The following is a 27,208-nucleotide window of genomic DNA, read 5'->3' as shown; positions in this document are numbered from 1 at the left end:
TTTATTCTTGCTCTATTTTTCCTCCTTCCCTATTTCTTATTTCCGTTCGTATAAAAAAAATTATCGCTTATTCCATAATGACTTTTTTCTTTTTCCTTCTCTCCCTCTCTCTCTCTCTCTCTCTCTCTCTCTCTCTCTATTTAGTATCTGTACACGATTTACAACTTGGCATGATTTCCAGACTTCTTTGTGTTTCTCTAAAATATGTAGGATACTTCCTGGTGGAGTAACTATGCATGACTATGATAACAACACTATGATAACAGCCTGGCACTTAGAAACCGCATTTCTCGCACGTACATTTACAAGTGGCAACGGCCTTGTAATAAAATCTCAACAAGATGGTTAACAGTTAATATATCGATTATACACGCTGTGTTCTAGAAGTCGCATACTTTCCTCCAACACCGATAAGGTCGATGAGTAAAAACAATCAAATCAATTAATGTTATGTCGATTTTATTTCAGTGGTTACTCACAGGGACCACTTCGTACATAAACACTCAGCTGAGTCGTTCAGATTGTAGTTTATACTTTTAACTCAGAATCAGATCCAAAAGTAAGCACCAACCAGATCCAAGAGCTCAGTGAGCGGTCACAGTACTAAAAACACACCAAGTATTATACGTATGCCGCTTACTACCTAGAGTTTCATACGACTTTCAGTCTTACATGCACGTGCAAGATTGAAAATCATATGAGTAATTCCAAGTTATAATGTAAAGGCATATATAGTCTGGTGCACCTAGTATCTAGAATTCTAACTTGTACGACTTCCATGACATCTCTATATAAACGTTGTAAGTCCAGTCGCGTTGCATAATTGCTAAGCGCCAAGCTTCACCGGTAAAAGAAAAAAAAAAAAATACAATCACAGCTCCATCATATACAGTACAAAGAAAGATTCTTTCTAAATAACCAATGAAATTTTGGAGTATATATTAATCGGAATTTAACTTATAACGATCTCTCGGTCGAAACTATACTATACCAGGCGCCATGTAAACTTTAATATTTGCGCATACATGCAAGCTTGAGAATTATACGAGTAACTTTACAATGTTGAGATACATGTGATACCTGGTGAATAAAATTGAAGGAAATTGATCGACCGACTGAAAGTACATGTAATCAACGTTTGAAGATGTTATTTAAACGCAAGCAAATACAAAAATAATCGTCACTTGATAAGGTAATCTTGTAAGAAAAAAAGGCAAATAATGCAATATTGATGATTTCCCCTCGATGAAAATTTTGCTCGCTTTAGATGTAAAAATACTTACGTATGAATATACAAACAAGAGAGAAGATGGTACGTACTTGTATATATATATATAATTGCATTATTAACAAACCGGTTTTATTGCTTTCAAGATAGCGGATGTCTTGTTGCGTTTCTCTTTTACCGCGATATAAAGTAAAACGAAAAGAATAATCAAAAGAGAGAATATCAAAGATGAAAATAAATGGTTTGGGTGAACCGAGAGAGAAATTTTCTTACGATCGTTACAGTACCGACGTGAAAGAAAAAATGAAAAACCCGACATTTTCTCCGCGCGATAATTCGTAGAAGAATCTTCAAGTCAACATTCTCGCTTTTCCGACACCTTGTGGAGACTAGCCACGTGTGTGGGATTGTTATACGAAACGAATTGCGATGAGTGTAAAGTCTCACGTGTCCCATGACAGATCTGTAAGAGACGTAAGTATAACGACGGTGCCTTCGCGTTCTCGTAATACTTTCCCTTTTCGACCTTCCTGAAGATAGTACTATGCGATATTGCGTACTGCTAACTAACGGAACATATACAAGCGCTCGTAAATGTACAGCTAGAGTCCACGGTTCGATATGTACACACGCATATCTTTCTATATAAATAAAATCGAAACTATCTCAGACTGTCTAATACGCGCTACAATCCTTGGGTGGATATTTTCTAATGTTGACATCGCCGTTTTTCCATCTCCTTCTCTATGTATATGCAATTTATATAATGTACATATTAAGTATATCTTCTGTTTTGTTTAAGATTGTGTCTAAGAGCAAACTGCACAAAATGTACACTGGTCTGTCAAGGATTCTACTTATTGCATTATATTAGCGATATTTCGACGGAGTACAGGCTACGAAATCGGAACTGTGGAAATGGAAAATTTGATCCGGCTGATCGTTAAATATACGTAAGAAAATATAACGAAATTGCGGTACGTAAAGAACACGGATCAAACAGAACTGTTACCGTAACGAATTTCGAGTTAATATCTACAGCAAATCTTCATAAAATGTATGTTATATACACAACTCGATCTAACAAAACGTGTAAATACAAGACGCAAACAAGTTAAATTGTTACAAAGATTAAACTGTCTAGATTAAAATTAACATCGTAAGGAAATTAACGACGACAGGAGTCAAACGTTGTCGTTGGTACGAAATATGTTTACAACGCACGATTGTAAAATAAATGTAAACGCATAACACGTCAACGACAGCATTCAGCTTTCGTCGTCTTTAACTTCTTTAAAACACGAATGAACAAATCGGAAGAATCACAAACATAATTCGTCACGATATATACGTCTATGTATTTATTATGACGAATAATATATTGACTGCGTTTGAAATGTTTATCGTAAAATTTTCCAATTTATTATTGATTTAACTACAAATATATTTACATATGTGGAGGAAAATGCGTTGTTTTTGAATAAGTTTTAAATATATACGTAATCATATCATCTGGTAACATTGTTCGCGCATGCTATGGAAAATTAAAAATTCTAATGTCCGTATTGCTTGAAAACGAAAATTGAGATATTTGAGAAAATTGAGACAGGGAAATTAGATCCTCGCGAAAAACTCGAGATCGGATTATTTACACGATTCTGTAAATAACGATTCTCACGAAAGTCACAATAGCTAGGAAGCATTGAAGCTTTCAAGGATGATCTACGATAATCTACGATGATCTACGATGTTCCGTTTACGACCGGTTAAAATTGCCGATTTTCTAACAAAACGCAGATATTCGAAAATCCGAAATTCCTGCTTCAGAAAAATCCAAACGGTCACAAATCGTTTTTTTATTATACTTGTTGCTCTAGAACAATGTAGTAGTACTCATTCTACGAATCAATTTCGCAAGTAAAGCTTTCTTTTGTTTTATCTGAATGGCGTCTCTTCTATAGTGTGTGTGTTTTTAACAAAAATCGAGGAGAAAGACGACACGCGGGGTGCAAGACGAGAAGCCGTAAATCGTGAAGTGGGAACGACGCCAGAAGTCAGACTCGCCCGAAGTCGAAATTTACATATTTCACAGCGAGCCTTGTGCGAAGGCAGTCCAGCCTGCCGACATGGCGAGTCTCGTTTCCGGAGCGAGGGGCATTCTTGAGAGGCAAACCTCGAATAAGCTTTTTACGTAATTAACACAATAAGCCCTGGTTTCTTCCCGGCGCTCACGCATGCGTGATTCGCGTTTTCGCGAGAAGCGAAGTTTCAGGTCTCTCAGGTCTGTCCGTCCATCTGATACTAATCAACCGCTTCCTTCCTTGTAACCCCCCCTCCTCCCCTCTTTATAAACCACTATCTATCTCTTCCTCTTCCTCTCCCTTACAACGGGTCCATACATACGCTACCTGAAAGGAGGAAGGACTACTTTTTGCTACACACTTTTAGATCAGAGTACGCAATCAAGGCGCATAGCACCTTTCTGACTAGCCCCGGAGTAACGGTCAGTATGTATCAAGCGCGTTTCCCCGGTATCCAATTCCTTCTATCCCTTTCTATCTCCCTCTCCCTCCCTCTCCCTCCCCTATCTTTTTACCATCACTCGCTTTGTCTCGACGCGTCTCATTAGACGCACGATTGCTCTCTACTCAGGCGTATGTTAAGACGAGGGCCCGAAGGCGCGCTTATTCGCCTAATGCAAAAGGGGGAACAGCTGGGGCCCTTTATTCGGGGGCCGTGAGCAGGTCCTAGGCCAGTTCCCTCTTCGTTTTAGTCTCGCCGTAGAACTGCGTCGTGGTAGCGCCGGCGCTGCACGACACCGCTACTGGCTGAAAGTGCCGGGTCAGTATGTACACCACCGCCTCATAGGTCGCCATTATGATTGCGGTGTTCGGGATCTGGCGGATCAGCTGAGTGCCGAGGCCGCGGTATAGACCCTTCACGCCCTCCTCGGCGCACACGGTGTGCAGGGTCTGCCAGAAGGTGCGGTACTTGGTGCCCTCCTCTCGCAACCGGGTCCGCGCGACTTCTGAAAAAGAACCACAGGATGGTTTAGAGACTCGGTGTTGCTCGCGTCTCGTAGTCACCCGCATAGCATCTCTTTCTGTGTCTAGGTTCTATGCTCTAAGTTCTCATTATTATTATTATATTATTTTATCATTACTGTATATTCTTTTATTTCTTCCCCCTCCCCCTTTTTTTTTACGGCGACTGTTCGTATTTTTGTTTTTGTAATTTCTGAAAAACGACTTTCCACGAAATTTTAAACTGTAGTTTCCTTCGACCACAACGCGCTTGGTTCGTTCGTTGCCAGGAAACTTCGAACCTTTTTGCTCTTATCCTGGATTTATCCTGGAGCATAATGAAGCAGACTCTGGTTCTATTATATTCCCACGATTCTCATGCTACTGGATTGGAGTGCACGAAATAAGCCGAAGCATATCTACGGTCCCTGGATTTCGTTTGCAACGTGACAAGCAAATGGGCAAAAATACGATGACGTGACGCTTCTCGAATGGAAGTCGTCCAACTTCCTCTTCCGGTGTAATTCAATAACGTCCGGCGCATACCGATTTCGACAGTGGCGATTTTGCGGAGCGATCTCGTGCTGGAAATGCGAGGCGTAACCGGCTGTGGTCGAGCGTGATTTATTCGAACAACTGGAACGTCACGAACTATTCGTAGGTAGGATGTAAGCGCGTAATTGCACGTCGAGTGTGGCTGGCACGCGTTGCAGATAGCTCGCTATCTTTAGACCGAACTCGGGGAATCTTCTTCGTCAATGCCAGGGAGAGAAAAATACGCGGGTTAAAACGCGCTGGCAAATAAATAACAGAGCTATCTGTCTCTCTTTTTCTCGGCGCGAGTTATGATTCGATTGACAAAAGAAAAACAGAAGGAATTCCCGGAAGATCTGCTCCAGCCGCGCGTTCCCGCTCGTAATCCTGCGTCGTCATCGAGAAGAAGAAGGGGGTTTACCGATAAAAGCACTTACCGTGAGGATACGCAATGATCGACGCTATCGTTTTCGAGAACGAACCGGCCCCCATGAACTCGATGAAGTCTCGGAAGGTCTTTCTGTCATCTGACCTCGCGGCTCGCGACCCGTGTGTGGCTAACCAAGACTTCACTGCCTCGTATATCACAAAGTGTATCACAGTCTCGCTTATGCCTATGTAGGACGCCACGATACCTTTGTAAAATCCCAGGATACCCTGCAAGGAGAATGTTAAACCAATCAGACTAAATTATTTCATTTATTTAAGTCAAACGTACTAGGACGTACACGTGGTGGGTGACGAGGAGAGTTCATCGACAAGGCGACTCTCCTCGACGTGTTTTGGCACGGACGACAAAGTGGTAATCTTTTTATCTCCAACTAGTGATATTGATATTGCAGCGAGTGCATTGTATACGTAAATATTGTATATAAACACGGCACAATTGTATAACATTTGTGTCACTACGCGATGTTTACCAAGTTGATATTAGTTATTGATATGATAAGATTGTTATCACATATCATAACAATCTTGATACGCAATTCAGAGTAAAGATACAATTAAGAACAATACTTTCACGATTATTATATATCTTTGAAACGCGCGTGGCTTGTATTGTGTAGGTAGCAACCTGTGTAAAAAAGAAAAAGAAAAGAGAGAGAGAGAGAGAACACCTGAAGTCTGCGTAGGGAGTTTAAAAACAGTACTAAATCTTGCATTTGTCGCGTTTGCCGGGGATAAGAAAGCGAAGAATATCCGAAGCGCAACTCGTTCGATTGATTGCAAGGTGTGTCTTGTTGATAACAAATCGATATCGATATCAAACATCACAAACGTGACCAAAAAAAGAAAAAGAAAAGCGATATTTTGGTGACAATGGAGAAGTTAATCGATAAACCGGCTATAATTATCACCTCTCGCCTCACAATTATAAATTATGAAGTTTCCCGACGTCCGTTTATTTGTCGCTCGTCACGGACGTTTCATCCGTGAACTCGTGCGCATACGGTCGGCATCATATATTGTTCCCCAGACGGAGAGAGATTTACACAATTTTCAGCATTACGCATAACGTATCAGGATAAAAATCGCAGATGTAATTCTAGTTATGATGATAGAATAGAATAATAGCTCCGATTAAAATAGTTCCGATGCTTCGAAAATTGGAAAATAAATCCGGGTTTTTTTTCCGAATCTTTAAAACTATATGTGAATGATTAAAAAACGTGTAATAATAAAAAATATTAATGTAGGAAATAGTACGGCATACATGACACCGACAACTGCACATTGGAAACGACACCCGCACAGTTTTCCGAGACGAAGGAGCAAAGTGCAAAATTATATAGATCTGTTCGCTACGTAAGCATTGCTCAACGTAGCGCGCGGTATTTCCCCAGATATTTTTGACCGGATGTACTATTCGTAGATCACGGTGCCGATTTTAAAGCTGGCTCAATTCCGGCGTGTTGAATGCTATCGCATGATGCACGATGCGCACGTACAAATCGTCTCCGAGTGAATAGTCTCGATTTGACGCGGGTCCATCGAATAGTTTGACGTTTTCGCGACGAGTAAACAAATGATTTATCCATACGTTGCCAAACGATCTTAGAAAAGCTCCTTTGAATCACTTCCCTGCTACTTTCTCTGCGTGAAAGTTGAGACTCGATTCCGTTCTTCGCGAGCTTCAAACACGAATGAATTATTAAGCGCCTTCGATCGGAAGGAGCAATTATCGGGAAATTTCATTTAATGTCGAATCGAAAGACGATTACATCAGCTCTATAATCGACGACGAAGTTCTCCCTCGTCGTAACACCGGCGTCGTACGCACGTATTGCCGGCTGAGAAAATAATCTTGGCCGCAAGTGGCGTTCGCAACATATTCAGCGATCTTGCAACATCACTGTTAACTTTGTGGACCCCTCCTGGTTATTCTCAGTTTTTCCAATTCGCTCCCGCGACGACGTGCACGCGCGATCGTTATCTCAGAATAATTCTCACGACGTTCTCGTCGCGACGTCGTGAAAACTGGTCGATATACGATATCGACACGATTTTTACGGCCCCGAGAAACGCAATCTACTTGTTTTTATCTTCGAGAACAGGGAAAGTCGAGAAAGAAGAGCAACGGTCGCTGGGCTGACGGTTACGCGGAATGCCGATTACAGAAAATCAATATTTTGCATTGAAAAAAAGAAGTGGTTGAAATCAACGAAATTTTACTTAAACGAATGTAATTTTTTTCAAAAGTGCTACGTTTAGTCCAAATGAACAAATTATATAATTCCTGTAATGAGTTATCAGTTGATTCAATGATTTCAGCAACTATATCAAAGCATTGTTGCACCAACGCATAATTTGTTCAATGGACATAACATTTTTTTTTAACAAGGGTGACTGCCGATTTCGTAGATCCAACCGGTTTTTTCTCAATACGATTGCAGGTACTTCGCGCGCGAAATAAGCCGAAATTCATACCTGTCTTCTTGTTTACGTTTCTCGCGATTTAAAATAATGCACGGGCGAGAGCGACGATAATAGGCGTATCGTTATCGATTTATCGGATCAAACTGTCTCCCGGCTTGTCGCCGGATAATCGGTGTTTTGTTATATATTGGCTTGGCAGAAAGTTAAAAAATATGTTTTACTTGGAATTAATTATTATATATATAGTATTTCTGTTGAATCAACTGATAATTCATTATAAGAATTATTATTATATATACAATATTTTCGCAGAATTTTTTCTTCGGCCTTCAATTTCTTCTTTTGTGCATTAAATCAATATACACTTCAAACTTTACACTTTACCCTTAAAGTCTTTTATCTCTTGTATTAAATTGTGCCACATTTTGACTAAATATTAGGTACTTTCCAATCGTACTGCTTAGATAACGGCAAGTTAAAAACGGATAATGTTTCGTTTATTTTCTGTCACGGGCAATTCCATGTGAACAGCAATTTTCGTAAAATGATATTGCTCGCGCTATTTTTATTTCTACTCTGGAATTATCTTTTTCAAGGAGAATCAAGATAGCAATTACTAGCTGAGCCAGTACTCGTTGCAGTAATTGTCACTGGGCTAGTATCCCCCACGAGCAAAACAGAGAGACGTATATGTACTTAGCGCGTAAACATGGTCGTCTGATTTCTAACACGCAATAACGAGCACACGACCCGTATATGCTTAAAATCAAACATATTTCAATATATTTGAATCAAATTCAGAATCACGCGGACGTACAATCGGTATATCAGCGAGTCGATGTCTCAGCCTTATGGGACGAGAAACAAAGTCTATTGTCTTACCGATTGTTGATATATCCTCCGCATACATTCTATCGCAGTGATTTTATTCGTTCGGTGGTCCAGCTGTAGTCTGGTCTTTACGAACCAAATTGGATTTGTCAGTGTACACGCCGCGAAACCTGCAAAAGTGAACGACGACGTTTATTGTATGCGCACGAAGCTCGCCGCTGCTTTTTCGTAAATCGTCCTATTTTTTTTTCCAACAAACTGTTAATTCAAGTCAAATCGATAATTTACCTCAAATGATAGTATGATAATTATTAACGTTAAGAGGCACCTCGTCGATGACCTTGATCTTCACACATGTCAAGGTCATGACTCTGAGTAACTTTCGGAAAGTTGTAGCCGGCGGTTATTGCGTAGAAAAAAGTCATTAACACGTTCCGTGCCGCGTGGGTTATCGGAGGCCCACGCAAACTTTCCGTTGATCAGGCCGTTTGATGATTTCGTTCTGAAGCGGAACGTAATCACGAAATACTTTGATAATTATTACGAGATAAATGTTATTTGGCAAATCAAATGTGGCTCGTTATATACGACAATGCGAGGGTCACACTAATGCGGCGTGGACGAGTCATGCAAAATTGATTTGGCACGGAACGCGTTAACAAGAAGGTGTCCGCACAAATCGGTATTGGATTCGATAATCTGAGTTCCACCAAGTGTGAAATAGACATCGTTCCTGTGTTCAGACAGGCACTGCCTTCAAGGCTACCTCTGTGTATTCGTCTATAAATATTTATCTCTATATTTATATTTACCTTTATATTCAAGCAAAGCGAAATCACCACACCGGCCGGCGCTTTCCACGCGAATCGAGGTCTATAATTGTGTGCGTTATCAAGGGTTTGCAAATGTCATGCAAAGCGAGATCATCACACCGGCCGGTGCTCCACGCACAAAACGAAGTCTACAATTTTTAGACTGCTTTGAACGAAGAAATCGAGTCCCTGATGACAGGTCGAGATCACTGGCAAGGTGCCTTTTAATAACTACCGGTCATTATCATTCGCCCGACGTTACGAGAATGTGAGATCTGATGAAACTAACTACGCACAGATATCGGTTTCCGGCGTTTGTCTTGCGTGGGCGTGTGTGTGTATTCTGGTAATAATTTCCATCGAAAATCAAATATTATCTTTAAGTCATCTGCAACTGTCTAACCTTAGAACACTAACTCTTGTAATCTAAGCCTATACTTCCGATCTTGGAGATCAACAAAAGGAAAACTAAAAAATGTTTAATATAACGTATATATATATATATTTTTTTTTTCAAAATATAAAATAAATTGAAAATTGGTGAAATGAGAAACAGAGGAGAGACGGAGGTTTGTCAAAAATATCTGTCTCGAGGACGCACGTCAGTATTCTAAGGTTAAAGAAAGAAAGCGATTTTTCAATACGTGCACCGTGAATTTACGAGTTGAAGAAGCACAAGTTCAATTTTATCATCAAGGTAAGCACTAAAACCGCGTCATTAATCATTAGATAAAATTTGAGTTGAACGTAGAATGCGATCGTAGACTGCAAGAAGCTGATTTATTTTGATGTGTAACGCGAGAAAACGAAAGACTCGCGTCTTTCTAGTTCCTGCTCCGCAAATTAACACGGCAGTTGATACCATAATGATGAGACGCGAGTCTGATAAGGAAACGATTTCGACCTTCTGAATCGCACTGTTTATCGGCGGTCCTATATCGGGTGGGACCGTTCATTACGGTCCCACTAACACGGAACCGGGGAATCGTACTAACCGCGTCACTGTGTATGCGTAGCCGAGATGCGGGCGAGAGTTACGCAAGCGAGAGCAGGCCACCACTGTGCGTAACGCAGTGCGCAATTTATTGCGAGCGCAGCACGCGAGCGCTCACGATGACTCGTTTATGTTTTATTTACCTCTCGCGCTACCTGAAAGGCGTTTGTTCCCGATCTCGCGCAAGCCGGGGCCAGGCAAACCGGTCCGAAACATCGCGGAACCGAAAACCGGTCGCGTATTATACCCGCCGAAAGTACGCGATTTCGTAACCGCGAAAATACGAATTCGCCGCCAGGTGCGAAGAAGGATCATTCGGATCTTCGTCGAGTATCAGTCGATTTTCTTCGAGACTCAATTTCCTCTCGTGGCGCGAAGTATACGACAGCAACCCTTCGTATAAGATATACTTTACATTTAAATTGCTCGGAATTGTTTTCTACATTTAACGAGGACTTTCTATTCTCCTGTTAATATCCAAACTTTCTAGGAGACTTTAATGGAAAACTTGCACAAATCTTCTGCAATAACCTAGCAAATTCAACGCACACACACTCAATTACTCTCTGTATTTTGCGAAGTATTTCTCGCGAAACGTATTGTTTTCTTCCTTGTCGCAAATAATACAAAAAAATTTTCTGAATGTAGTCACTGTCAGCACAAAGTGTTTTATCTACTCAAGTGTTTCGTGTATAATGCCGACATGACGATATCGACAGGAGCGTCGAAGCGTGTTCGCGACTGAGACGCAGCGCGAAAATATAACGTTCTCATGCCGAATTGCCGCTATTTCCGATTGTCGTTGAGTCTTTCTCTCGGATCGAACGATGCACGCGCCGTGAAGAAGCGGTCGCGACGCGTCGCCCGGCGCGGCGCATTATCTTAAATTGCGATGCAATTCCGGTTGCACCGTTGCGGCGCGCGATCACTCGACGATAGGGCTCCGTTGTCGGTCGTGTTCTCACACGGCCGCAACGACGGGCATTGAATTACGTGGTTAGGTCGGCTAAAAATAGAAGTACGCCGTCGGAGAGGCACTCTCCGGTCGACGAGGAGGCGGCGGCGGCAGAAGAACGAGAAGGAAAAGGGGAGGAAGAGAAGGAAGGGAAAGACGACGGTAAGAGAGAGGAAGGAAGAAAAAACGAGACTCGTCGAACACGTCTGGCGTGACTTCCTAGGTCCGAACAAAAAGACATGGAAAATTTGTCACGAAAAAACGAGAGGAGTCATACTCAGCGAGGGATTTTTACGCGCTTAACTCTCGGTACATCGTACTGTATATTAGTCATTGCAAGATAGAGCGTGATCTTATTCTATGTAAGAAATAAACACATGTTTTCTTTGTCTCTTGGAAAATCTCCAGGAAAGAGTTAAAAACGTGAAATCAATTTCTACAAATAGAAGTGCTGAAAGAAGAAGCTCGGGGACTAAAAATTTGGGTCTATGCATACAGAAAAATATATACCGCGTTCAAGTACATATTACTTGTTTCAAGTATTATATAAGTTTATATATCCGTAAATATATCATAGGTTTGTCACACAAATATCGTTTATTCAAAATATATTCTGAATCCTAGCACGTTTGATACTTCAGTCAAGAATATGATATTAAAACAAACTTCAGTTTGTTTATTCAAATTAACCAAATTAAATTTTTCTGCGATAAAATTTATAATATTCTTGAAAAGAGAATAAATTCTTTTTTCGAGTATGTGAGTGATAATGAGCTTTTCTAAACTCGGTGATGAGTACATGTGAAGACTATTATCAAGAAAATATTCTTTATTGAAAATAACTATTACTTAAAAGAAAAAAAATAATTGAGCAATCGCTTTTTCTTATCAGTAGAATTATATTTTTCTCTATGCGGGTACCGGATGATATATCGAGAGCTGAGTATCGAGACAAGTATTTTTCTAGCCCACCGATGTCTCCTCGAGAATAAAGTTCATACAACCACTGCACCGTGTATTCTTATATGTTGTTATCCCAAACACAAAAACTTCTGTCCCTAACCGAGCTTCTTTGCGAGTTTTTTTTTTCGTTTCATAACTTGAGGATATAAAAACGATATCATCGGGCGTGTAGTTCAGGCGGTGAAGGCACCATTACGAGGCCTCGATTTTATGTAACATCTTATCTGTGCGAGTAAATGTACACGCGATATCATTATATTTACATGCGATCGCATAGGTATTCAGAGAGACAAACCGTAATCTTGTGCCGATTCCGAGGCACAAATGACACGAGTGACATTCGACCGTCAATGAATTGTCCTAAAGATTAGATTTATATCGCTGTAAACAATAGTTATCGTCGATTGCCGATCGTCCGTTGCGACACGCGTGCGCGATTGAAAAATTACGAATCGTTGAAATTATTACGACAGCCAACGGGTTGTGAAATGCGTGTAAAAAAAAAATGTAAAAAGTACTCCTTTTTGTTTGGCGAGTCGATGCAAATGACGTGTGTGGGCGAATTGGAATCACGACTAACCAAATATTTATATACATCGTCGATAGATCGATATCAGAGTTTCGCATACAATAGATCANTCTCTCTCTCTCTCTCTCTCTCTCTCTCTCTCTCTCTCTCTCTCTCTCTCTCTCGTTACCCGAAAAGCGTGACGCATATTGAAAGAATTTTCCTCAAACGGCGTGTTTAAAAATAGTAAAAAGTTTTCCTTATACATTTTACCGTGATTATTTCCCTTTTAATAAGAGATTCTCCGTTAAAGAGAGAAAGCGGCATTCCGTTTAAAGGTTCCGCTTATCTAATATCGCGAGAATCGAAAAATTGCGACGAGATCGGACTTTCAATTTTCGCCGGATGAGTCGAATGCCTCACGGATCGAAAGAAAGAGAAAAAGAGAGATAACACGCGAAGACTCCGGTGACGTGATGCGTTCGTTAAAAACGTCGCGAATGGCAAACAAGAAAAACGGGAAAACACGCACTGACCGCGTGGCTCCCCCGCGAACCGATCGAATAACTGCGAACAGATCGTTTCATGAAGTCAAAGTTCGGCACGGATAACGCCTTGTATTGTTCACGGGGGTCTTATCGAGCATACACGATGCACCGAGTGTCTCCAAACGAACGAGCGCGTTTATATTCACGAGCCGGACGAGTAAAGAAACTGAGGTGTGTTTTCGAAAATGTCGAAGGTAGGATGACGCACTTAACGTGGTAATATCGTAATAGGGACGCGTAAAGTGCGCGAAGCGACATCCGCGATACGTTACGCAACGTCGATTTCGCCGTCCGTTGACGACGTCCTCTCCGGGAATCTCCGAGTAAATTGAGATGGTACATATACGTGCACGGTAGGATTTTTAAACCGACTCAATTCGTCTTATAGGTTTCTGCTGAACTGAGCGCGTGTTTGTTTCTCAATAGCTCCATGGTGACGAGAAAGTAGACACGGTATATATCGAGAGCTTACGAGATAACGACGCTTCTTAATAAGGACGTTAGAGGGGTCCAAATTAGATAACGATTACACTGAAATCTTTAGTGAGTGTGTGTATGTGGTTTACGATAAGTTTCCCGTCTTCAGTTACACAAAATACATAGAGTGCAGAATAATAAAAATTGGTATGGACGTCAGAGTTACGAGGAAATTTCATTTGAGATTATCAATGCACAGTGAAGTTCCGAATGCGGTTTCAACGGGTTCCGTGCTGGGATATTCATACAGTTTGACAAGAATGGCCTTTTTTGGAGTTGCGTGCCGGAGAAACCGAAACTTTTATCTCTGAAGCCAGTTGCTTCGTGTCGACGATCAGCTTCAGAATGTTCACTGTGCTTTCGGCTTCTTTTTAGAACTAAACTTTGATCTCTAACGTCAATCGTCCCAAAGACCAATCTCAGAATATCCACCGTACGTCGTCTCGACACGTTCACCAGCGTCACACGTGTGTGACGCAACAACGGGGGACCAACGTGACGGCAAATATTTTCTTTTCCGTTCTACATTATTAAATTAAATTTATTTTATACAATTGCGTACAAAGAGATACGAGGTGGTGGAGAAAGACTCCCAAATAAATCTTGATAATGAACGTGTTAAGGACATACATCTTTAGTTCTTATTTAATAGTAATAAACAATAGAGCAATAATATTTATTTACGGGAAAGTATCATTTGGTTATCGGCATTGCATTCAGAAATAAATTATAAATTAATAGTAAGATACAGACTAGTAAATACAAGCAATATATAAGAGAAAAAGGAAAAAGTATATATATAATTTGAATATTAATTAGCGGGTCGAGTTAAAATGGCAGTGAATTTTAAAAACTTGAAGACATTCCACTGAAAAAGTCTATCTTACATGAGTGCTCATTGGCTGAGACGTGCAGTCTATTAATGTCTATTAATGCTAAATTTAGCATAGAAAGTCCAGGACATTAAATTACATGTAACGTATAATTAATGAATTGTATCTACAAAATTGTTTATATAGTCAACAAAAAGCCAATATAAAACGATGAAAAGGATATCTCTCTCTCTCTCTATCTCAGATTATGCTTTACTGTATTTTTACTGTATTTTAATTGTTAGTTTCGTACTATCGATGAAAGCTCAATCCGATGGTGAATGGTGGTGAGGACGTTTCCCTTTCGCTCGCGTTCACATTCGCAAATCGAACGAGACGGATCGAGAGTAAAAGTGCGCGAAATCACGCGCTACCGGATATATACCACACATGTACCGCGTGTCCTCGGGTTATCGACATTGGGAGACTGGCCGGTCGGCAGCGGGTGTCTCGGGATCACGACACGATGTTCGTGGCGGCACTCCGACGGATTCCATTAAAGATAGCGCATGAATGACGCGCAGAATATCGTCCCCTGCCCCTCCCCCATCGAGCGCTAATCGCGCGTCTATCGCCGCCTCGTTGATTGGATTGTCAGCGAAAGAGAATATGACGGCGCAACAAGCGATACGTATTCGAATCGGCGATATACAGCCGTGCGTGCGTGGATCTGTTGACAGCATTTTATTTTCTCTTCTTGCCACCAAGGTCAGAACGGCATTACGTCTTATACAGCACGGGCATGAAACAATACGAAGGGAATCGCGCACATTGAGCACGACAGCCAGCTAACTATGGAGCGCCGAATGAAACGAGAGTAAGGATGAAGCGACGCGGAATAACGATGACTTAGCAGGAATCTAATTCGATACCGCTTTCATGTTATTGTAACGCGTGCGCGCGAGACACGCACGAAATGTTTCCAAGATATATATTTTGCTTTGATCGGGGTCGGTGTGTCCTCGGCGAAATTTTCCATCGAGCGCGAATGCTCTTCATCTCGGGAACGAAGATTCTCCTTGCGAATTTCGCTCTGACGGTGTGTAGACGCGCTGAAAGCCTTGAAGACTTGTCGATTCGACGTGAGCCTTACTCGAGACAATTCGTCGAGAAATGTAACCCGGTTCTGATGTCGAAACACGTTGCGATAAATAATAATCTCTTTCTCTTTCTCTCGACACTAAAGAAGCGCGTCGTCGATTTCCGATAAATTCGCGGAGAGATCTTGTTGAAAAAAGACCTCGCTTCGGGTTGGATAAGAAAACTTAGATATGCGCAGGAGGAACGGAGACAAATCGATTCCGATTGAATTTCGCGACGATTAAATCGATTGACGTTAACATATTTTACCTCGATTTTCCGTCCTCTCGTAGGAATTTTCTCTCCCGAGAGATTCTCAAGGAAGATTTCCTACTGCCTTCCGATATGATCTTGATACTTTTCCTATCACGTATAGCTTTTGAGAAGAGTAACACTTTCATAGATATATACAGTAAATATATGTGCGTGATGCGCAATATCACTTACATTCTTGCGGTCCCTTATTGAAGCGAACACACCTGGCTCTCTTTCACTCGCACGACGAGGATGGCGTTTCCCCTCAACAATAACCGAGAATAATAGTGTCGACAACTTATGCAAAACCTAAAGTTCCTAAAAGTTAAATTCCCCTATTCATACACAGTATAAACACACTCCGCTCTAGTTTCGTTAAGAAACCGATTCCCTCAAAATCCGTGCGTGATAGAAAGAATACGAAATCATATTGCAATACAGTGTACATAAAGAGGCCTCTTATATGCAGCAGGGCAGCGGCCATTTCTTCCCGAGATGTGTACATTGTTACCGAAGTGTTGAACGAGGTGTTACCGAGTGTACACATCGTTATCCCGTGTCTTATTGCGGCTATTGCGTCGCGAGAGAAAAAAAAAGGTGGAAGAAAAGAAGGATATTTTATCTTTTGCCGAGCGACGCGAAAATAGTTGCTGAACGATGGAAAATAGCGAGAGAGAGGTGTTATGACTAGGCTTAATAATAATGCGGTGTGGTGTAATTTTAAACGATTCTCTGCGAATATAAAGGATGTTTCGCGACGAAGGCGGGCTCAAGGTAGCTGACAAGGTAGGAAGATTAACGGTCCACATAACGCCGCGTTGACGACCACGGTGTAATAACCAGTCGCGTCGGACCATCGTCCGACACTCATTAACATACACAGCTGAATATGCTTATCGCGTTACGTTTCCGTAATTTTACTACAACGCACCTCACAGTGCAACGCGTTACGCCGCGATGTTTAATATCGATCGGCACACACGTGCGACTTCTTTCGCGATACCTTTCGAAACACTAGGTAAATACGCGCGAAACGAACGGAAAAGAATCCACGTTTCACGGCTACGTTTCGACGTGACAACTTTTAGCAAGGCACAGGCGAGGAAGATACGCGAGTAACAAGAGTGTCGAGAAATAAGACAAAAGACGAAGAAAATAACGTTTGTTCGCGAATCCAAATTTGCGTGATAATGAGCATGCTCGCACCCATAATTATTTTTGTGTAAGAAACGTATAAGTGAATTAAAGATTACATATCGCTTCCAGTGACGATTTGAACTTCGTCTCAAATTTTTTCGTTCCATATTGTTATGCTTAAAGATAATATGCTTAGAAATAAGTATTTCTTCTGTTTTATAATATATATATATATATATATATATATATATATATATATATATAATTGTAAATTAATGAAAAAAGAAAAAGTAGAACACGTAGGAAAACATTAACTATATCACGATGCTTAGCGGCGAAATCGCTGTTCAACGCGCGAAGAAAGCGGAAAAGTTTTTCGGTTCTAAAATTTTCAAGATCCTCGATGCATTGCGAGCGATAATGTGTTGTGAATTATATGTGTAACGTATATATAGAACGTTCGTGTATGTATATATAGAGAGAGAGAGACAGGTAACGTGTGTAGAAATAATGAAATCTTACCAGCGCAGGACGCGGAGAAGACATGAACGATCGGAGTGTCGGGAGGTAGGATGGCATTGAAGGCGGTTTTGCTCTTGGAGTAGGCGCAAAAGTAGATCGCTCTGGAGGGTGCCACGCCGATAAGATTCGGCCCGAGACCTTTGAACAGTCCACGTGCTCCCTCATGCTTGATGATATGCCGTATACATTCATAGATACCTGGCGCGTGCCGGGATTGTGGCGGCCGGCTCGAGACGCCGAAATGCGAAAGAGCTACGAAGTGACCGGAGTACCTGAGGAAAAGAAAGCGAGAGATCGACGTATGAGACGACAGGTTCCCCATATTTCACCGGGATCGCGCGATACGTGGAAAAATAACTCGATTTCTACAATTGAACAGAGGCCAGATGAAAAAAATTCGACGACAAGAAGTGATATCTTTGTTACCGCGGATGAGAAGACTTGTGTGCACATTGAGCTGCATGAAAACTCGGTCGAGACAACTGAGGACAATTGGCTAGCGGAAACCTCCTACAGAAACTTTTCTGCTCGTACAACCGTGTTTTCATTCGGTCCCTACGCAACGGAACATTCAGTTACACCAACGGAATGATTTTTTTCCGTGTGAGAGCAACACTCCGACATGTTGTCAAACAACATGTTATTTACGTTACGTGCGGTCTCGTTGTAAGCCGGCTCCACACGCCGGCATTATCAAAGTGATATTATCGGCTGCATCGTGTGAATTTTTTAATCAGGTTTTCGGCTTGTTTTTGCGGAGTTGATTGAACGCGTGCTGTATAGTCGCTAAGTCGACGGACAATGTGACTCATAAACGTAAACAGAGAGAAGCGGGAAAATGTGGAGTATCGGAGTTGTCATCGGTGTGAAGAGATTTTACGATCATTTTCGCGTCGAGAAATAAAATTCCACCACGGGGCTACCGAACATCTCGTATATATCACAGCGTTACCATCCAGTCATCGGAACAAAAAAGTAAAATGACTGCTTCTTGATATAAAAAAGGTGACAAAAAGTGACTTCTCAGACATCAAAATCGTGGCCAAATATGATATCTTCTTGTCACATCCTGAGAATAACTAAGGTCGTTTAAATAAAAAAAGGTTTATCTTTGGATAATTTAACATATAGCGAGTTCTTTTTATAATCAAGTTTGAAAGTTCATAATAAGGAAACAACGGACTGATGCAGTGTATGAACGACAATCAGCAACAGACGAGACAACAACAAAAACATATTGGACGACTATATTTGACAAATTTAACGGTAGCTCAAATAGAGAAAATGACTCATTTTGAATCAGTTCGGACTGAATGTAAATAAGTTTGGACTAGTTAGTATTTTATCTTATCAATTTAATAATGTATTTTTTAGTGGCTTGTCAAGAAAATATGACAAAATGTAACTTAAGTGACTGGTAGCGTTGATATCGGTCGGGAAAGATAATACGAGACCTTGAGAAATAAATCGTATACGAGTCGCCTGCGGTTTATGACCTACAATTAAATTATGCCACTCAAGTATCTGGCCAAACGCGTTAATTAAAATAAATTATCGCAATACGCATCAACAATGTCGCATTGACGCCGGTGACTGATTCACAACTTCTTCGCTAGTTCACTTACCGGGGATACAATCCGGTGCATAGCCTCCTACGTTGCTCGGGGGTCGGCGAATTCCTGCAGTAACCAGAGGAGTGACCAGACGTGAACTCTTTGCTTGATGGAGGTGGGTGGAAACCGAAAGATGAGGATTGCAGTCGGGTCTTGACTACTTCCAGAGGACAAGTCACTATCGCTCCTGCCGTGCCAGCCACACTACGCAAAATAGAAGAAGAATATGCAATTACGAACGCGAGCACGCGCGAGAAGTTGTAAATTTCTCTACAAAAAAAAGTGTACGTGGAGCGAATTTGTCTGAAGGATATTAGTAACATTAGAACATTTGTAAACCGTAGCAGCACTATACACGCAAAAAAATACACATACTGCTTTCAAGTAAATATTATACTTGTTTCCAATATTTCGTAAATTTATATATCCGTAAATATATCATGAGCTCATCATAAGCATCAAATTTATCTAAAATATATTCTAAATTCTAGTAAGTTTAACACTTCAATCAAGAATATTAAATTAAAAGATTAAAACTAAAACTTTGGATTTACTTATTCCAATTAACCAAATTTAACTTTCCTTCGATAAAGTTCATAATAGAAATTATGCATTATCTATAACAGAACCTGAAAAGAGAACAAATTCTTCTTTTGAATAAATGAAAATGAACTTTTCTAATATTTGTGGCATATTTTAAGATTGCCAAGAAGGTATTCTTTGTTCAAGATTACCTTTACTTAAAATAAGAGAAACGAACTGAGTAATTGCTTTCCTTCGTAATGCAATAATTTTTTTCTCTATGTACTAATTTGTCCGTAGTTAGAATATACTCGTATTCTTCAAAACATCTGAAAAAGTGGGAAACCTATCCTTGTACGTGTATAATAAATTTCTACCTTTGTCAGAATAAAAATATATTTGAACAAACTATTAATCAGTTGTTGTAATATAATAATACATTTTTTGAATATATTCCATTTGCGCGATACAGTGTACGCAATATTATTAAATAAATTCTCTCCACATGTTTTCGTCTTTGTGTTATGAAAACCACGATATCACGTAATTTTTCTCTAATTTGTCTTTATACGTGTACTCGGAATAATGAATATAATACATTATTACAATATTCACGATATCTGTTTTAAATCAGAAAATCGTTTTTTTCTCGGAAAAATGTAAAGAGAATTCTTACCGAATTACGATCACCTGTGTACACGATTAATAATCCGTTATCGCGAAGCATATAAGGAACTGCCAATCATGGTTATGGACTTATAATGGCGACAACAGGTAGAGTGAGACAGATACTCGCCACGAACTTAATCTGATTTCCACCGTATCGCTCTCAAGTAAAATTATCTGCGCATCGTACGAGATAAAAACTAAAATAATCACATACGCATAGATACAGAGATACCGGCACGTACGATACGCGAGGAGGGTCTTTCTCTTCGAAGCGTTGAGAAAAAGAAAAAGAAAACGGGGGAAGGAGGCACGAGAAAAGTGCGTAGAACCTTTCACTGGCATAATCTCGCGAATCTTTCCAATTAGACATGCGATAATTATTTCGCGACGCAAAGTATTTATTAGCAATGTTAGCGAGCTGATATTCCGTCGCGACGCGCGTTATCAGTGATGTGTTTATAACCGCTGAATTTAGGGTTACTGATATTTCGGTTAATGTTGCGCATATTCGATTAAATTCTTCGTACGAAGGACGATCAATTTATTATACATTCTTGCATTATTTTTGTTCCTCCTCCGTGAAAAAGCTCGAGTAACGAGCTATTCTTGGAGATTATAAGAAGTAAACAATTTAATCGAAATCTTTTTGCGAATCAAATCTAAACGGTGAACAGATAACGGAAAACGTTTTCGACTTCACGTCGTGTTTAGTCTCGATTTTGGGAGAAAGAAAATTCAAAATCAAGAATTTCCGACCGAGTGACGAACTTTGCATTTGCGGAAACATACGAAGTCGAAGTGAAATATACGTGCGATACGTTATATTGAGCGTGAGTTGGAGAGGCCTGAGAAGAGATTGTATTTATATTAATTTAACGGAGAAAAAATACACCTGACCTTTCGAAGGTGTCTAAAGGTAAGCCAACTCGCCCACGCGTGAAGTAGCCACTGCGTAGCGCGCCGGATCTTTTATCGAAGGAACGGAACCGCGAATTAGCGGCTGATTCACACGTCGCGCATCGTAAACTCGCGTATCTTTCCGCGCTGTGAAGCAAGTACGCGTTCACGTTTTCTTCACGTGTTTAAGCCACCGTGAGGGAACAATGTGAGAACACAAACCGTTGATCGAGATTCACAGATTTCACCGGCCCCACGATATATGCGAATGTCAGCGAATGTCAAGCGACAATTCCCTTAACGCGGCAGTGCACGTGGCAATACGTTATCGGATTCTAATAATAGTACGCAGTTGCATAATTATACTTAATGATATGCACGTACACGCTCGAAAGCAAAATAATCGCGACACTTCATTTCTTGCAATGAGTTTCTGCTATGTATTCAGTAGGAGAACGTGTTTCTTAATGATATTCTAACAAAATGGATTTTCCTACTAGATATCGGAAATGCATACCGGGACTTATGTCCTGTTAAATTTTCCTACCGATATCGGACGCATGTCAAAACTTATCGAAAAGAAGTGTCGTTATCATTCTCGTTTTCAGATAAATTCGGTAATAATGTCAATATGTACGTTAATCGGCAGAATTAATCTCAATAACCTAATTACACGCCGCATAATTAGGTTAATGGTATTTTATAACCATACACATTCGACTTTGGACAGTAACATAAAAAGCTATTGCAGTGACGGATTACCGATTTGACAGACCGTGCTTGGTCTTCTTTGAATAATCAATAACAGATCGATATGGCGTACGGTTAGGAAACCCTAATAACCTGGTAATATTGTGTGTTGAGGCTTTTTTGACCGACCGGTGTGTTCAGAAACCTGAGATAGCTGCTACCTGGGCATCCGGGTCATTTGGATGTTTCCCGACGATTTCCCGAATTCGCAGATTTTCGAGTATTCGAGTATCATATGATCAGAGTAGACGGTATCTTAGACAAATAAATGGTAAAATCAACCGATGCGACGTCCATTCTCGCGCAAATCAATAACACGTGGTGCGCGAGTACTGTCCATGGTTTTTGTTCCCGAGTACTCGGTTATTTCGTATAGTACTCGAACACCTGAGCGTGAATCTGAGTACCCCGATAGACAGATCCATATACCTGGTTCACATTGACGATATCGATATGGTCAGTCACAAAAAGATTACAACACCTTTCTCGACGAATTTCGCATCTCGTATCCAGTAAGAAAATGCATCTCCTGAAAATGACTAAAAAAAAATAAATTCTCCGACTGGACACGAGATGCATTAGGGAACTTACAAAAGAAAAGTGTCTCGCAATCTTCTTGCGACTGACGTTAACCACTTTGTGAAATGGTTTTGAAATAGCTCAAAAACACGTACCTATCGAACACAATTGTATATAACCTTGTATGTCACGGCAAAAATAGAGCAGAACTTTAAATGTGTCTGGGAAAGTGGACCGCGAGTATCCATCATCCTATCGATTATTTTCTCAGACACCGAATCGTCCCTCTAATTCTTCTCCACCGCGCTGTGTAGCCAAGTTACACATGCTGACGCAATCTAACCCAATCTGATCGTATGTGGTGCGCATGTATTTCACAGGTATTCGAACTGTTCGCTCTTTCTTGCTCGCGTCGAAAATTCAACGGCGAGTTATCGGTGTTTCGGGTATAAAGGCGAGAGTGCCGCGTGGAAATCGGTGTGCTTTGTATGTGTACACGCGAGCAGGTAGGCAGCGAATGCAAATATATATGTCGGGTGTACATTTTGCATAACTGCGTCGTCAAATTCCACCGTGCGAGTTGACACGCGATCTTGTAAATAACACGCTCTTGTGTTTCGGCATTGGTAAGGCCGGCTGCACCGAGTTAGCGCGTGACCGTTTATTTGGTAAATAACGAGTTGCTACCTGTAAACGACGGTAGACGAACGCTATCGCGTAGTTACACGGTTGCTTTTCAGCAAGAGACACGAGTCTAGTTGTATCATCATTAGTTCTTATTTCGCATTTGGTGAAGAAAAGGATAATAGAGATGATGTAATCAGACTTTTCGTCGACTTGTGTCTCTCGCTGGAAAGCAACCGTGGTCAAGGAGCGAGGTTGCAACGCCGCATTTCACTGCGAACAGCGGTTTCGGAATATGAAAATCGTAAGAACGATAGCGCGATTTTGCACCTGTCCCGAAACTCGTTGATATGAAAAGTAGCTTGACCTGTATGCCGGCGACTAGTCACCATGTGCTATATCGAAAAGATTGCTATGTCGGCCGCGGCGGTACGAATTTTCCGATCGAAGTTCGGATCTCCGACTGCACAATTAGCATTAATCGGAGGATTAAGACGAATTGATTGGCATTATTCCCTCGGTTTATTACCGCTAATGTGATATGACGTAGAAGAGAGGATTGGATTCGAATTAGAGATAATGATTAGATTAATGGAGATTATCTACGCGAGCGCGTCAATTGTGATGAAAAATTTCCTTATATCTTTGACATTTTAATATGCCGAGAGAAAAATATTTGTCATTTTTATGACGAATAGAATATGTATATGTATTCACGATGTGCTTAAATATCCCGAAAACACCGGTTTAACTGAATATTCCTTCAGCATGGAAAAGTTTTTCGCCGGTTACCTTTAACCTCTTCGTCTGATTTGATATCTCTATTTACGGTACTGACTGTGCTTCATAAATAAAGAAAACAGATTAGCGAGTCTCGATTGGGATCAAACGACATTGTAGAAACCAGTCTTATCTACATCGTAGTTGAGAAGACTACAAACCAGAAATCGCCAACTAAAGTTACTTAAGGTTATCGGTATCTCGCGAAGAGGTCTTTTCTCACGTTCAATATATCTCTTTTTGCATTTACGCAACATCGCTTTGCATTTATTACGCAACACCGCGGCATACATACACACATGTACACGATATATATACATTGTACACGTGCTGGAAGTTTCAATTAACAATTTTAATTAATTCGCAAAAAATAACACGCGCATACGACCGTCTGTGACTGCGAGTTGTTGCGCTTGGCAGAACTACATATATAGTTAAGAGATTCGCGACTTCTGGGTCAGATTAACGTATGAAGATAGCTTGAGGAAATAACTTTTCTGGAAAATCTTAAAAGAAGTTAAATGAACCGTTCATTGCTATATGTAAATTTCGATTTTGGAGTATGAATATATTCCCCACAATCACATGATACAAATACAATAGCTCGATAATTCAAATGTGATAACGCTAGCATGGTAGTTACTAATAGTTTGGTACTGGTGATTACTTGTATTATTAATTGTCTCTTATATTACCAACATCCCTCACCGATTTTAATGAACGTTGGATGTGTTGCAGAGTGGTATAAAATAAGAACCCATATTTTTTTAATATGAATATTTATAGATACAGTTTTGAAGGTCAAAGCCGGGTTTTTCTTATTTTTCCACGAATTTTCTCGGTTTCTCGGCATGTGAATTTTTCTAAACGAATTTTTCCTACTCTTGGGACAGAAACCGGATAAATCCGCGGGAAAATGGGAGAAAACTGGTTTTTTCCTGCCCTTCAAACTAATATCTGCACACTCAGGGGTTAAAACGATCCTTCGAAGGAAACTCCGGTATTTAATTTCCAGCGGGGTTTGAATCTTCTCGAGGTAACCGGCTCCGGTTAAAAATAATTGATAATTCCGTCGCATGTTACGGTGGCGGCTCAGTTATCTGGCGAGAGAGCGGGCATCGCGTACGCAATGTGTTTCGCACGCTACGTCACTCACGCAGGCGTGTTTTCGTCACGTGTCAATGCGGATTATCAACCGTGTTGACGATCACGATGGAGAAATTTTGGAAATATTCGAATACGCGAATTACTCAATCAATTACTCAATCACGTTTCACCTTCGGCGAGAATAACACCGCGTCTAAATAAGACCGGTTGACAAGAGCCGATGTTATCATGGTAACTTTTCTTCTCGTAAACCAGACATTCTCCTCCCTCCTAGATTCGATAAAAGATCGGCTAATCTCATCTCACACTTACATTATATACACACGGATGCGTGCTCACACATTCTCAACCCTCGTCACTCAGCAACGGAAGAAAACGAATCTCTGTCGTGAATGACGTAAGAACTTGCTCGAGAAGTTTCGATTTAACGTATATAATTCGTATAATCCTAATCGGTCGTAAGAGCGTGCGGTAAGTTGTACTAGATAACCTTACCGTTCTCGTTAAGTAAATACCGACACCGGATCGTACGCAGAAAAGGTGTCACCTGGGACACCAGGTACACACGTGTTGAGCACGCTCCGGACATGCCTTCGGAAAAGTCTTCAGAAAGTTTAATCCCGTTCACGAATATCGGAGCCATGCAACTTTTAACGACGATATCGTCATGGTTACATCGTCATTGCGCAAGTATAATACACGGTGGAAAAACTGCGCAACAACGTAACGATAACGTCGACTGTCGTTCAAAGTTACACAACAGGACCACCGGGACCGATCGGGATGATCGCGTTGAGATCGTAAGAGGCTCTTAAAAGCGAGCCAAGGCTGTGACGCAAAAAGCGCGATCCGTGCCGGGTCAACGTGTTGGTGTGCTATTGCGTCAGTAGAAAAACCAAGCTCACCCTCCGGCGACGAGATGTATCGCTGTGTCGCGATCCAACATCCTCCGTGGCCGCACAAGTCCGCTGTCTGTCGCTTCTTCCTACGGCAGCATGCACTTTCACACTCGGCGAAGAACGCGAGAAGCCAGGACACGAGGCCGCCGACCAGGACGTGGACAGTCGTCGGGGACCGAGACAAGGATGAGACGTGCGTGTCGTGTTGAACTCGCTCGCTCGAATGAACCGTCACAAGTCGTGATTCCTCGTCGTCGTCGTCGTCGATGGACACTCCGTCACGAATCGTCGTTCCCCTTCGAGCTCGCCGCTCGTCAGAGAACAATTGAAAGAAAAGAAAAGAAAGAAATGACGACGAATTGCGCGCCAACTACGACGCGACCAGCCGCACACTCTAGTCCGACGGGGTATCGACGAAACACATCAACTGGGACGCGCACACTGCACCGTGTGTACGACACGTATGGACGATACACTATCAAAACACTGCGGAAGTAAGAGCGAGCGATACCGACCAAAGCAACGACGTACCACGCACTGCCGCCAGATTCCCCCAGATTCTTCGTTCACCTTGTTTCCCCTCCTTGTCCCCGCCCCCTCACTCGCTCACCGACCGTTGGCGCTACCGCGACGACGGCTGATCTCACGCAATACTCGAGGTATTTCAACGCTGTCGAACAAACACCGGTCACAAGGACAAAACGTGGCTCGCAGATAGCTGGCGCCCAAGGCTCAGGTCAGAGAGGGATACTGATCGTGCGACAAGCCCGCCAAATGGCAATCTCTGTTCGATAGCTGCACTTTTTGAACTATCTTGCAGCCCGTTTTCTTCTCTCTTTCTCGCCAAATGTCGAATATGTCTGCTATATTTTATTACGTACAGGCAGGTTTCGTGCCTTCGCGAAGGTCTTCGTAATTCATTAATGGAAACACTGAGCCAACAGTGACACTAATTGCAATATTAAGAGATTATTTATGTAGTCTAGTGTGCATTATGAAAATACGAGTTCGACAATCTCGTAACAAAAAGTTACTAGGTTAAATTCATTCGCTGGAAGGCAATCATGAAACTTTTCCCGTAGCATAAACTCATGAAAAGTGAACATTTTTTAAATGTTTTTTTAATGTTTTCAAGTTGAAAAATGTTCACTTTCCACGTCAAAAAGAGATCAATAACTGACCTTTTGAGGAAAGTGTTCAAAAATGCTATTC

General features: G+C 41.2%; 1 protein-coding gene across 1 annotated transcript; it reads right to left on the bottom strand.

Annotated features, from left to right (window-relative positions):
- Nucleotides 1-82: 82 nt before the first annotated feature.
- LOC106751612 (solute carrier family 25 member 36-A) lies at nt 83-26,591 on the bottom strand. Its single transcript, XM_014632565.1, has 6 exons — nt 26,003-26,591; nt 19,242-19,433; nt 17,617-17,888; nt 8,545-8,663; nt 5,223-5,442; nt 83-4,256 (listed from the first exon to the last, which is right to left on the bottom strand). The coding sequence occupies exons 1-6, from the start codon at nt 26,041-26,043 to the stop codon at nt 3,976-3,978; spliced, it is 1,125 nt and encodes a 374-aa protein (XP_014488051.1). The 5' UTR covers nt 26,044-26,591; the 3' UTR covers nt 83-3,975.
- Between the last annotated feature and the right edge of the window lie 617 nt (nt 26,592-27,208).

This window comes from Dinoponera quadriceps, unplaced genomic scaffold (assembly GCF_001313825.1).
Source record: "Dinoponera quadriceps isolate SergipeBrazil2010 unplaced genomic scaffold, ASM131382v1 scaffold386, whole genome shotgun sequence".
NCBI classification, from domain to species: Eukaryota; Metazoa; Arthropoda; class Insecta; order Hymenoptera; family Formicidae; genus Dinoponera; species Dinoponera quadriceps.
Note: the sequence above shows the minus strand (reverse complement) of the source record. Positions and strands in the feature narration are given on the sequence as shown.